This window comes from Knufia obscura (assembly GCF_036327395.1).
Source record: "Knufia obscura strain CCFEE 5817 isolate CBS 148926 chromosome Unknown scaffold_3, whole genome shotgun sequence".
NCBI classification, from domain to species: domain Eukaryota; kingdom Fungi; phylum Ascomycota; class Eurotiomycetes; order Chaetothyriales; family Trichomeriaceae; genus Knufia; species Knufia obscura.
In genome coordinates this window covers 2,233,498-2,245,604 of record NW_027042689.1, presented here as the reverse complement: position 1 = coordinate 2,245,604, position 12,107 = coordinate 2,233,498, and the positions used below count along the sequence as shown (strand labels likewise).

Sequence of the window (12,107 nt, the reverse complement as noted above, 5' to 3'; positions counted from 1 at the left end):
GAAAAGTCATAAGTACATCTCCTTTGACGTCCTTCCGACCACGAGGGAAATGGTAGTCGACTGATCAACCTCTGCTATCTAAGGACGAGCTAACGGCTGCGGGCTATACGCAATAAGCCAGATCCAAATTTGCGTCTTACTCGTTACAGTTTGGCTCTAGTTAGGCGGGTGCACCAACCTCCTCGCCTCCCCAAAATACTTGATTTTAGTGGCTTGTTGTGTCATCTGCGGCCATGTTCATGTCCCTCCGAGATGGTCAACTGGAACCTTCCACCTTCGAATTCGATGTCTTGCGACTCAAAGTTGATCCTGCCTCCGCATGTGCCTGCCGTAAGCAACAGTCATTCATTCTCGAGTTCTGTTCCGTAAACACGATATCGGTCGTTTCCGGCGGACCATATTCAACGTTCACGGCTTTCTTCTTCTACGCTTGGACCATTCTCACGTTTCACGAGTTCATGCCTACCACGCCGGTGTCTCACTAGGGATCCTGCGCATGAGACGAGGTCGCAATTCCGAAACTGACGTATACTGAATACTTGATGTCCTCATTTCCGATCTTCTTGATCTGAACACCTCATTTCCTTCTGTTTTGCAACTTGACGCCGATCGCGACAGGAACATGGAGAACTCTAACAGCGATACTGGACCAGCCGGCGCACCACCCGCAAGACTGGCCGCACGCTTACAGCGACGAAGTAACAGCAGAAGACGATCCTCGGCTCACTCATCGAGACGCAGCTCCATCTCGTCTCTGCATTCCCGCGCATCTACACTATCTTGCCATGGAGGACCACACAGCACGCATATTGCGCAACACCTCCGAAGAGCCTCCATCATCGAGAACCGCAAAGCTCGTTTGGCCGAACGAGCCGCCCATGCAGAGCAAGTCCGTTTGAGAGCCGCGGCTGCAAAGGCCGTTCCCAAGAGCTCAAACAGCGAAGAGAAGGCGTTGGCTGCACAAGCGGCAAGAGAGAAGCTGCTAGCGGAGATAACGGCGAGATGCGAAGAAGAAGTCAGACGGGCCAAACGTGTTGCAGAGGAGACAAAAGAGAGAAAGGCTGCAGAGCATGCGAAATTGCGAGATGAAATGGCCGAGAGACATGCAGATGCTGCCAAACGACGATCCAATTACCAGATGAACTTCCGGAGGCCGAGGACCACCTCACTTGCTGCTGTTGAGGAGAAAAAGATTGGGCCTCAAGATCTGAAATCTATGAGCCAGAACGTCGCAGTGAAGGTGATCCAGAGGACGTGGAGGGCAACACGACCGAGGCGCATCGCCCGTGCATTCATGAAGGCAGGAATTAGTGTCGAGGATTTGAAGAAGATGGACTTCGAGGACGTCACCAAATTGATATCTTCTGAGGCAACAATGGCCGCCAGCATGAGACTGGTGAAACATCTTGGCATCCTCGACCACGAGACCGATGAGAATGCCCGAAGAGGAGCTATCAGGGTCTTCTTGGGCGCCTTCATGGTAGTTGCACATCCCGTGGAAGCGTTTAGTCATGGCGGGAAGGAGCCACAAGAGCAGGATCTAATCACAAAAGGTCAAGTGTTGGTCACTGCTGTCGAGGCCGCAGTGGCTTCTCTTGTCGAAGATCAGCAAACGCCTGCGACTGTCGATGGACTTCAACAGCTGTTTAATGACTTCACCTCTGGCTTTCACGCCTGGAAAACTCAAGATCTTGGCATACTTGCAGATGTGATGATCGGCTCTTTCGTAAATCTCGACTTGATCATCCAATCTACGAAAGACGATCGTGATGGCAATGTTGCAGAAGAGTATCTGCAAGCGATACGCACAGAACAGACAAAGATTCTAGTCCGACTGAAGCGTCTGATTGGGCACGACAAAGCAATGGATCGCATCCGGAAGGCTGTCCGGAAGGCACGAAGAGACAGGGTTGCTCAACAGGCCAAAGAATCTACCGAACACGTACCTCGAGCATCGACGCCAGTTGACATGGATGTTGACATTGCGCCATCTGCCCTACTTACACCACCGGCAACACCTTCACGCGAAGTGCAAAGATCCGAGGAAGCCTCATCGTTTGTCAACAGACTTGGCCTGACAATGACCGTACTACCACCAAACAGAGAAATTGCTCACGAGATCCAGATTAATGGCACATACGAGGTTCAGCAGCAACCATGGACGGATTCACGGAAGGACCTCATGGATGCGCTTCGCCGTGGTATGCGTGATAGCATACAGCAAGGAGGAACACATGCTGAAAGCGCCTGGACGCATTCTATGGTCATCTTGGTCAAGGACAAGATCATGAACCTCATCAGTCAGCGCCATCCACTCTATGACAAGATCGACACTTTCCTAGATGCACGGCTCATTGAGCAGCAGGTCCAGAAAGGCATGTTCGTGTACAATGACTTTTTCACAACTATTGCGAATATGATCAAGCAGATTTGTTCGCCTGGACGAGACGACATAGTGCAGCAATTTTCCGACGCTACTAGCAGCGACACTATAGAGCGACTGTTCAGCTTGATCAACATACTCGATATCATGACTTTGGACCACATCAACTTTCAATTCAGGTTGGCATCGAAGTCTGTGATAGAGCATGGCCACGAGCACGAGCACTCAATGTTCGAGCAGGATCTCAAAGGTCGAGTACACGGACTCGAACATACGAAGTTGTGGTGGAACAATGCTCGGAGAGGGATCAGCGGCGCCAATCCTGGTACATTCGCATATGCGAACGCAGTGTATGCACGAGCTTTGACGGATCTTGTTTTCTCAAATACACCTCTTACATATGAGCACTTCCCGGAGACGTTGCGACTGGACTACATTCGTCTGCTCAAGGTTCGAGCAAGGACTTTCCATGTCGTGGCTGTCGCATCAACTTTGCTAACATCGAAGATCCGACTGCGGCGAAACCGAGAAGCATTATGGTCGAAAGAAGCAGAACGCCTCATGAAGCTCGATGTCCTTTCCACAGACGTCGCGACTATCGTGCGACAAATCGAATCTGGCCACATGATGCCCGACAGCACCAAATCTGGGCTCATCGATTTTGTCAGTCGTGTCCTTCCTATCGCGTCCGGCGCAGCCAGCAAGCTGAAGACGGCAGAGCAGGAGCGGCAGGAAGCCATACAGGAACGTCGAGAGTACGATCCTGCAAGAGGTCAAGCAGAAGCTGACAAGAGTGATGTCTTTGGCGAACAGATTGCGACGTTCATCCTCAAGTCATTGAAAGAGCACTTCTTCTATAGAATTGCCGCTTCGAGCACGGCAGAGAAGGTGCGCGTCACCAGTGGCGCGTCAGAAACCCTAGCGCGAATAGGCATGCCTGAGTTCGTGTCAGAAGCTGGAGGCATTGTTGATGTGCTTGAGAGGGTCAAGAATGTTGACCTGAAGGCGCATGAGAAGTGGTATGATCAGATCGCCACCGAAAGCAACGAGGCAACTGTATCGTAAGAGGAGGCCGAGAGGTTGATTACGAGCATTGATTTATGGCATTTTGATTCTTAGTCCGCTGGCTTGCCGTATTCGGGACATGCTGCTATGTTTGCGGCTGGCGTGCGGCATTGTATTTCACCGCTTCTTAGTCACTTCTGTATATGAATGTTATGATTGAATCGAAGCAATCAAGCGTCAATTTCTGATATCCCTGTTGTCTTCCCCAGCGATCTGTGACCATTCCGCACCATCTCTTACATCGTCCAGACTCGACCATAAGCTTCGGCTAGCGTGTCAGTGGCGCATCGAACCGAGTGATCGGCGCTGCGCTTCTGCAAGGAACGATCTGGAGAAGCTTCACTGACATCACCACCATCATCATCATCAACTCGTGCTAAGATATGGGTTGACCATGCTGTCCACTATTTGTTCGTGCTTTGAACTTCAGCTTGTCTTGTGAGAGCATTGATCAATAACTTTGAATGCTCGCAGCACTTCGTCGTGTTCCATCATTCCACCAAAGGAGCTTGCTTTCGAAGCCAGTTTACGCTACCATGGCCCGAAAAGCATCAGCACGAGGAGAGGCCCAACCGCTAACATCATCAACACCGAGTCGCTCCAGCGCGCGAATGGCTAACAAGAGATTCAATGCTGAGTATGGCAGCGAGACTACTTCAGTGCAGCAGGAAGACGAGGATATCACCATGCCAAAGGCAAACATGAGTGTCAAGCGTGCCGCGCCTTCCAGCACTCCTCAGAAGGCCAAACGTGTCAAGATCGAGGCGCCGGAGGATGCAGAGGGAGACTTAAAAGCAGAGCCAGAGGATAGCAAGACAGGTCTGCCAAGTCTGGACGATACAGACAGTGAATTATCTGATGCGAAGGATGAACCGGAGTCCGACTCTTCTGCATCGGACGAGTATATCAAGCCCAAGAAGGCGAGAAAGTCGTCTAAAACAAAAGCAACAGCGAAGGAAATTAAATCTGCTTCCGCCTCATCATCGACTCCAAAAGCAAAATCACCATCAAAGTCGAGTGCAGCATCACCAGCCGACAAAGCCGCCTCATTGCAAGCCAAGAAGCTGAAGGAATACTCACAATACGCTAAGACCTCTCCCTTCCCTGACTTTCCACACCCGACACCAGACGAAGCACGTCTAGCACACAAGATCCTCTCCAAACTCCACGGTGCGCGCATTCGTCCCGAGAAAGTGGTAGCACGAAACGACAGCGCCGGCTGTGGCGACTCACCATCTGTTCTCGACGCCTTAGTGCGTACGATTCTATCCCAGAACACATCCGACAAGAATAGCACACGTGCCAAAAGATCAATGGACGAGGTCTACGGCGCTAGCGATAGGTGGGATGCCATCGCGAATGGAGGCCAAGCTAAACTGCAAGACGCGATCAAGAGTGGTGGGTTGGCCGTTGTGAAATCGAAGGTTATCATATCTATTCTGGAGCAGACGAAGGAGAAGTACGGGGAGTATAGCCTTGATCATCTCTTCAATAAATCTGATGAGGAGGCTATGACGGAGCTCATCTCCATGAAGGGGGTCGGACCCAAGACTGCGTCTTGTGTTCTGTTGTTCTGTCTGCAAAGGGAGAGCTTCGCGGTTGATACGCATGTTTATCGGATTGCGGGGTTGTTGGGCTGGAGACCGAAGAATGCGAGTCGGGATGAGACGCATGCGCATCTTGAGGTTAGGATACCGGATGAGGAGAAGTATGCGTTGCATATTCTGATGGTTAGTCATGGGAAGAAGTGTGAGGAGTGTAGAGCGGGTGGTAAGAGTGTGGGGAAATGTGAGCTTAGGAAAGCTTTTAGGCAGAAGAAGTTGGAGGGTGAGGCTGGGGAGGATGCTAAGGAGGAGGAAGAGGAGGAGATCAAGCAGGAGGGTGATGACTTCGAAGATGTCAAGGAAGAAAGTGGCTTGGAGAGTGGGCAGGAAGAGTACGTGCATGGAATGGAAGGCGGGAAAAGAAAGGGAAACAAGCAGGTCAAGAAAACGAAGCCGAAAGGGAAAAAGTAAGAGATGAGAACGACGGATCTGTACGATTTATCCCAGCATTGTCTGTGCAATATTTGTGATACACCTGGGTAATGGTTGGAAGGAAATATATGAACAATATCTATGAGAATTTCCTTCTCCTGATAGGGCCCCAGTCCCTCACGAGCTCAGCGGCGTTTCCTTCTTTAGTTGACTTACAGGTGGCAAGATCTTTGCCTTCTCAAGCCTGTCGAATGTCTCCTCGAAAGAATCCCACGTATCTTCGTAGCCGTTCCATCCCATCTTCCTCGCCTTACTCATGCTAGTGACACAGCTGTATTCTCGACCCAAGACGAACGTCAGGAAACCCCACGTCGCCTTGTCAAAAGCTTGTTGGTCCAGGCCATACTTGTCCCTCAGTGTCTCCCAAGCCTTCATCACCTTTGGATCCTTCGCCCACTTCGTAGTATCAACCTGCTGGTAAAGTGTACTCGGCTTCTTCAAATCTGGCATGCCCATTCCAATTCCAACCTCCTCGCTCGTAGCCTGCACAGCAACGGGGGCTGGATCATGTAAGTCACTTGGCCCAGAAGCCTCGAAGCCATCGTACTTGCTTCTGTCCCCGCCAGGGAACATCTCCTTCGGCACCTTGCATCCGAATCTCGCCGCCATCCTTGGCCACAAATTTTGCCAACTCTCCGTATCACCATTCACGACGTTGAACATCTGATTCGCGGCGTTGGGAGCCTGTGCAGCCCAAAGGCAGAACTTCGCGTGCAGATTCGCGGAGGTCCAGCAGTTGAACGCCATGTAGTTCGCCTTTGATCCGGGGAATGGCAGTTCGGAGTCCGGATGTGCCAGCTTCGCAACGGAGCAGTACAGACCCAGAGCTGTACATTCATTCATGAAGTTTCCTTTCGCGAAACCCAGAACGTCTTGTGGAAATGTAACAGTCCATGTATATCCATTCGCTTTCGCATTGTCCATGAGAACCCGTTGTTGTGAGTAGTAGAAGTTTGGTGGCCAGTTACCGCCTTCGAGGATGGCATCAGTCTCATGCATGGGCTGTTTCGGCTGGCCGAGGTGCACGCCATATTGCTTCAAACCACACGTCAACACAATTCGCTTGACTTGCTTCAGCTCGCCGGTAATCTTCAGTGCGTCAAGGAAATTCTGCAGCATGGCGCCGTTCACTTTAGCCGCCTCGCCCTCGTCGTCGCGGGCAAGATAGGCACAAAAGAAGATGACACTTCCAGAAACGTGCGAGAGGTCCTTCGCCATGTCTTCCGCACTTGACTGAAGGTCCATATGTGCATGTTTGATCTTGTCGCTCATGGAGGAGGACGGCTGAGATCGTGATAGCGTGAAGATCTGTTTGTATTGGGAGTCTTTGCAGAGGTGTTCGACGATGGCAGAGCCGGTGATGCCGGTTGCGCCTGTTACGATTGCTGTTGCCATGTTGATCGACTCTTAGTCGGTATTTCGATGCGAAGACACAGTGCGAAGCGCTCAAGCTGGGTCCGGTGTTGTTCAGGGTGGGAGTTGGTCGTTCCTGACTGTTTTAGGTAGGAGATAACTTCCCCATTGCAATGAGTTGCTATGAGCATATATGACGAACATTTTGATCGTTGAGCAATGACGTCTTGATTCTTTTGACATCACTTCTCAAAGGGTTTCAGATGGTTAGGATGAAATTCTTCGATGAGATAAATATTGACACGATTGAGGGGTGCGGATAAATTATCCTAGATTCCTGGTCATTCAGCCGCAAAATCAAAATCATAGTACTTCATAAATACATGATATCGAAGACCTTCGCGAACTGGGAAAGAACTTATCAAAACACGTTGTGTGATCTTCGGTGAGAACATATAATATTATTGTCTCTACTTGCTAGCATTTCTCTTCCTAGCGACACAATCAAAACCGACAGTCGATACTGAGGTATCGGCAAACCTGCTTCATCTTGAACGATTTCCTCCAAGCCCGTGCCAAGTAGACTCGGGCCGAGCTGGCCGAGATCATGACGTGCCTCATCCCGTGCAAGCTTTGTTCTTCTGTACTCTCAGTCTCCTTTGTCTGATTCTTGTGACGCCCCAGATCATGGCCCCAAGCCGGCCGGGAGCATGTCCAGGAGCTCTCCGTTGTTGACAGCTTACCAGAATCTTTTGTCAAAAGGTCGACTGAAGCCCAATGCAGGTCAAGCAGCACTCGTTGACCAATTAGGTCGTATACAACATGGCCTCACCACCAACACCCGCTGGTGGAAGCAGAACAATACACCCTCTGGAAATGGCATATACATCTACGGCGGCGTGGGCACCGGCAAATCCCGCATCGCAGACCTCTTCGCGGCCACCCTTCCAGCCAACGTGACGCGCCGTCGAGCCCATTTCTTCGAATTCATGATGGACACACACATGCGTCTTCATCGTGCCCGTTCCGAGCCAAACTATGCCGGTGATCCACTAACTCGAATCGGGCAGGAAATTCACAGCGAGTCCTCGGTATTATGTCTCGACGAATTCCAGGTAAGCGACATAGCCGACGCCATGATCCTCAAGCGTCTATTTGGTTCCTTCTGGGAAAGCGGCGGAATAATGATCTCAACCAGCAATCGGCATCCCACGAAGCTCTACAAAAACGGACTGAATAGGCCGTTGTTCATACCTTTCATCCAGGAGCTGGAGCGGCGATGTCTCGTCTTCAGAATGGAAGGCGATCACGACTACCGCATGGATGGGCAAAAGCAGCACAAGCGACAAGACATCTTCTTCGTCGATGCCTTGGAATTTCAGAATTCTCTGTCGAATGCCACGAATGGGACGACACCCTCCCCAGTCGAGATCCCGGTCGTGATGAATCGCAAACTCAAGGTCGACGCCGCTCAACCTCAGCCCCCATCCACTGATACACAGCCCAGCAGTCCTAAACCAATCGTCTCAACCACATTCTCCACCCTCTGCGAAGCCCCTCTCAGTGCCTCAGACTACCACGCCCTCTGCGCCTACACATCAACGATCTACCTCTCCGGTCTCCGCAGATTCGCCTCCGACGAACTTGATATCGTACGGCGCTTCATAACACTAGTCGACGTGGCATATGAGAGTCGGACACGGGTATTCTGTCTCTCGACCGACCCGATACTGAAAACATTCGAGAACATCATTCTTGCTGAGTCTCCGCGGTCGAATGGTGGAGATGGTGGACAGTCTCCATCGTCAGAAGCATTGGACAAATTGCGTGAAGTACTACAGGATCAGAACTTGACTGTGAAGGGTGAGGGTGGGAGTAGCTCAAGTATGATGAGTACGTTTATCAATGATGTTGAGTGGAGTGCGACGGGGTTGAAGGAGGCAAGCCTGGCGACGGGTGGTGCGGGGGAGACTGATGTGAGATTTGCGGTTGGGAGGGCAATATCGCGGTTATCTGAGATGGGATTTGTGGGTTATGGTGTGGCCGACTAGACGTCAGCCATGGGACGTGGTTCTATCAGGACAGACAGCAACGTCAGTGGTACGTCTGTTCCAGAAACGCGTCTACATGTACAGAATTGTACTCTGGATTGAATCGTTGCTTCTCCTATGTACGTGAGGCGCAATACACCCTCCATGGAGCCTAAGGTGACTCAAGGCAACTATGAGTCTTCCTGTGCTCTCAGTAACCCATAAATGCTTGCAGCAAAACGATGCTTCCTTTTCCATGTCCGGAACGCCGCGCTAGCCTGTTACTCGGCAAAGAAATGAGTAAAGAGCTCCTGAAACTGACAAAATCCCTGCAATGCAATGCATACAAACGCCGACGCTGTCAAGGTCGCGACAGCCATCTCAGCGAGTCTAGGATACGAAGGCTGCTCCGTATCCGGCAATTCCGCGCCCGATCTCTCAATCCTATCAGATTTTCGCCGATGGTCTATGCCACCTCCAGCTTCCTCGCATGACGGACTGAGTAATGTTTGGCTGATATCGTTTCCCCATGAGGATCGATATGGATGCTGCAGGTGTAACACTTGATCGTACTGACAACAAACGTCTAGCACCAATCAGTTGGTCTTCTTCCTCTTCACTTCCACTTCATCCTCCCAGCCTGCGCCTCCGACCTCTGTTTCCTCCTTCCGGCCTTTGCGCTAACACATCTCTCAGAAGCGGATCGTCTCGGTCTCTATCAACATGGTGTACTCGAACATGTCTTTGCAGGTTGTCAGGTCGCGGATATTTGTGTTGCTGGTCAGGGCAGAACGGGCAAACATAGCCGGGGGAGGTATGGACTAAGCCGTGTCTGAAAAGTCAGTAAGCAATTAGATTTTAGGAGATGTTTGAATTGACATACCTAATCATTTCGTTCTTTCTCTTGAAGCCCTGACCTCCTGGGCCTCGCGGACATCCATCGACCAGGCAAAAATGCGGCCGCTGGTTTGAGTGAACGTTTGTGTGACTGTTGAGCAAGTACTGCGTCTGAAACGGAAGGGCTGTACAGCCAGGGAAAGAACACGTGTATCCGTGCAGAGCAGTTCCATCCGGCAGTATTTGTCTATCAGACAATTCTGAACTTCCGATTCTGCTAAGTTCTGGTTCTGTAATACTTCCGTGCTCAGAACCAGGATATGGCGCTTCTGACTGCGAAGGCGACGGTCGTGTCGCTGGTGTGGACACATAGTTAGATCCCTGCCCCGAAGCATGATCGGAGGTTGTGGAAACGCTGCTATTGTGACTAAGTGTTCGCCAGGACGCTGGGTTGGACGATAGTCTTGGGGGTGACATCGACACGTGAGGCGTGGCCTGTGAATACGCTGCAGGCGACAAGCCGTACTGGGAGTGCTGACTTGGGGACGGTCTTGCAAGGGCAGATGGGATGTCGGTGTAAGGAGTGCCATTTGAGTCTGTAGCAGAGTTCAGAGCGATCTCGAGGGGTGGCAGTGTCTGTCCGGAGCTCGGAGTCTGCCCAGATGAAGGTGGTGATTGATGGTTCTGGAACTTCGCAAGCGTTGGAAAGGGATGGCCAGCAGCCGGCGTTATGGCGAACCTTGCCAGTGCGGGTGATGTAGATATAGACTCATGCTGCTGTTGTGGAGGCGCGTAGGAGGTGTCGCTGATATGTAGAGACGGCAATATTGGCCTCGAAGGTGGTATCACGTTGAGTTCTTTGTTGGGCGACGACGCCTTGATCGATGGATGAGACACATGAGGCGGCGAGTCGTGACCATTGGTGAGGCTTGTAATGCTGATGCTAGCCTGCTTGTCTTCATTACCCGTTACTGTGTGTCCAGACTGTGTAGGAGAGGTAGCATGGTATTCGTAATGGTGAGTGTGCATGTTCAATGTCGGACGCTGCGATGCAATGGCATCGTTGAGCTTTTCTGAGGCTCGTCTGGACGCTGTCAAGGCTTGGTGCTCTAATGATGGGTGAATAGAAGTGATCGACACATCCCGTGGTGTTGCTACTCTGATCATGGGTGGACGACCTTCAACTGAGTCTGGTCGTTTATCCTCGCAAGGCACGTCCGGATCGTCGACGAGGAGCTCTCTGCCTGCTCGATCAGCTATGTCGGTAGGGTACTGAGGTCCCAAATGTCTGATCAGTAAGGCGTCGTACAAGGACGGTTGTGGCCAGCCCTTGGATCCTTGCCGAGGCAATGACCGTTCGTCTCCAGGTGTAGCCTCTGTGTCACTTGACTCAAAGTCCTCAGGAGCGTCAACTAGTGGTGGAGGAGTGAGGATAGAATCGAAGTTCGGATTGGATCGCTGTAAAGTGGGTGACCTCAGTGACCTTTCTGAAACTAGGTAGTCCTCCAATGTTGAGTAATCCGCGACGAGTGACATAGAGGAACATCACGCGTTCCGTGGCAATGAATACGAGGACAGATGTATGACGAGCGTGGGTCGTGAGCCACGAGGTCAGCTATCGAGGAGCAGAGCCGCAAGTGATAGGCAAGGAGCTGTGGCTCGGCTCAGTAGATGTCCATGTGTACCAGAACACCGAGCGGCATGTCAGCGATGCGTGGCTTCCACGAGACAGGCCACAAAAGCTCGGACAGTGGATAGATGTGGACAGCTGAGAGTTCGATGAGATACCGAAAAGAGGAAAGAATCGATCGCAGAGCCGCTAGATCGAACAATAGGTGCAAGTGATTCCACACATGGACGAAAGATGGGGGGTTGCTAAGGAGCGAGAACGACAGCATTGTCGCAACAAACAGCCATCTACCATCGTCTAGGCCTTCAGCATGGAGCGCTTCGACCAATGACATGGTTGGTGCCAGAATCCAGAATGTGGTAACTTTCCGCGCCGCTACTTGCCGACCTGAATTCCAGGCAAGGGTTAAAAGAAAAGAACCAGGACCGCAACAGGACCGCAAAAGACAGAGTCTGGTGTGGGAGAGGCCGAGTGCGCTTGAACTCTAGGCGACTCTGTGGGTCCAAATGAGGCTGATTCGAGATCTGGCGGAGGAGTCGCTCATTATTGGCGCTTTGGAACACTTGCCTAGAACATCGCTTCAAGCAATCTGCGACGAGTGCCTGCTTAACGATTGTTACGTCCGTGATAGCGAGGTGCTAGACATCTAGACACATGAAGCAGAGGACTCGACAGTATCATGAAAAGTTGTAGCAGAAATAGCAGCCGCGTTTGAAGGAGCAAAGCGAGTAGAAAATAGCCTGCAATGCGGCTTAGCCTGTCCAATAATGGCA

The 12,107-nt window shown here is 51.4% G+C and overlaps 5 protein-coding genes across 5 annotated transcripts; 3 read left to right on the top strand and 2 right to left on the bottom strand.

The window, feature by feature from the left end:
* Positions 1-622: 622 nt before the first annotated feature.
* On the top strand, positions 623-3,448 carry PMZ80_003908 (uncharacterized protein; the record flags this gene model as incomplete). The annotated part of the gene is made up of 1 exon (XM_064872335.1): positions 623-3,448. One exon carries the CDS (start codon positions 623-625, stop codon positions 3,446-3,448), a length of 2,826 nt encoding a protein of 941 aa, XP_064732715.1.
* A 536-nt stretch (positions 3,449-3,984) lies between these two features.
* Positions 3,985-5,463, top strand: PMZ80_003907 (uncharacterized protein; the record flags this gene model as incomplete). The annotated part of the gene is made up of 1 exon (XM_064872334.1): positions 3,985-5,463. One exon carries the CDS (start codon positions 3,985-3,987, stop codon positions 5,461-5,463), a length of 1,479 nt encoding a protein of 492 aa, XP_064732714.1.
* A 138-nt stretch (positions 5,464-5,601) lies between these two features.
* PMZ80_003906 (uncharacterized protein) lies at positions 5,602-6,879 on the bottom strand (the record flags this gene model as incomplete). Its single annotated transcript, XM_064872333.1, has 1 exon — positions 5,602-6,879. The coding sequence occupies one exon, from the start codon at positions 6,877-6,879 to the stop codon at positions 5,602-5,604; it is 1,278 nt and encodes a 425-aa protein (XP_064732713.1).
* Positions 6,880-7,547: 668 nt separating this feature from the next.
* Positions 7,548-8,888, top strand: PMZ80_003905 (uncharacterized protein; the record flags this gene model as incomplete). The annotated part of the gene is made up of 1 exon (XM_064872332.1): positions 7,548-8,888. One exon carries the CDS (start codon positions 7,548-7,550, stop codon positions 8,886-8,888), a length of 1,341 nt encoding a protein of 446 aa, XP_064732712.1.
* A 671-nt stretch (positions 8,889-9,559) lies between these two features.
* Positions 9,560-11,240, bottom strand: PMZ80_003904 (uncharacterized protein; the record flags this gene model as incomplete). Its single annotated transcript, XM_064872331.1, has 2 exons — positions 9,560-9,644; positions 9,751-11,240. 2 exons carry the CDS (start codon positions 11,238-11,240, stop codon positions 9,560-9,562), a joined length of 1,575 nt encoding a protein of 524 aa, XP_064732711.1.
* Positions 11,241-12,107: the final 867 nt, after the last annotated feature.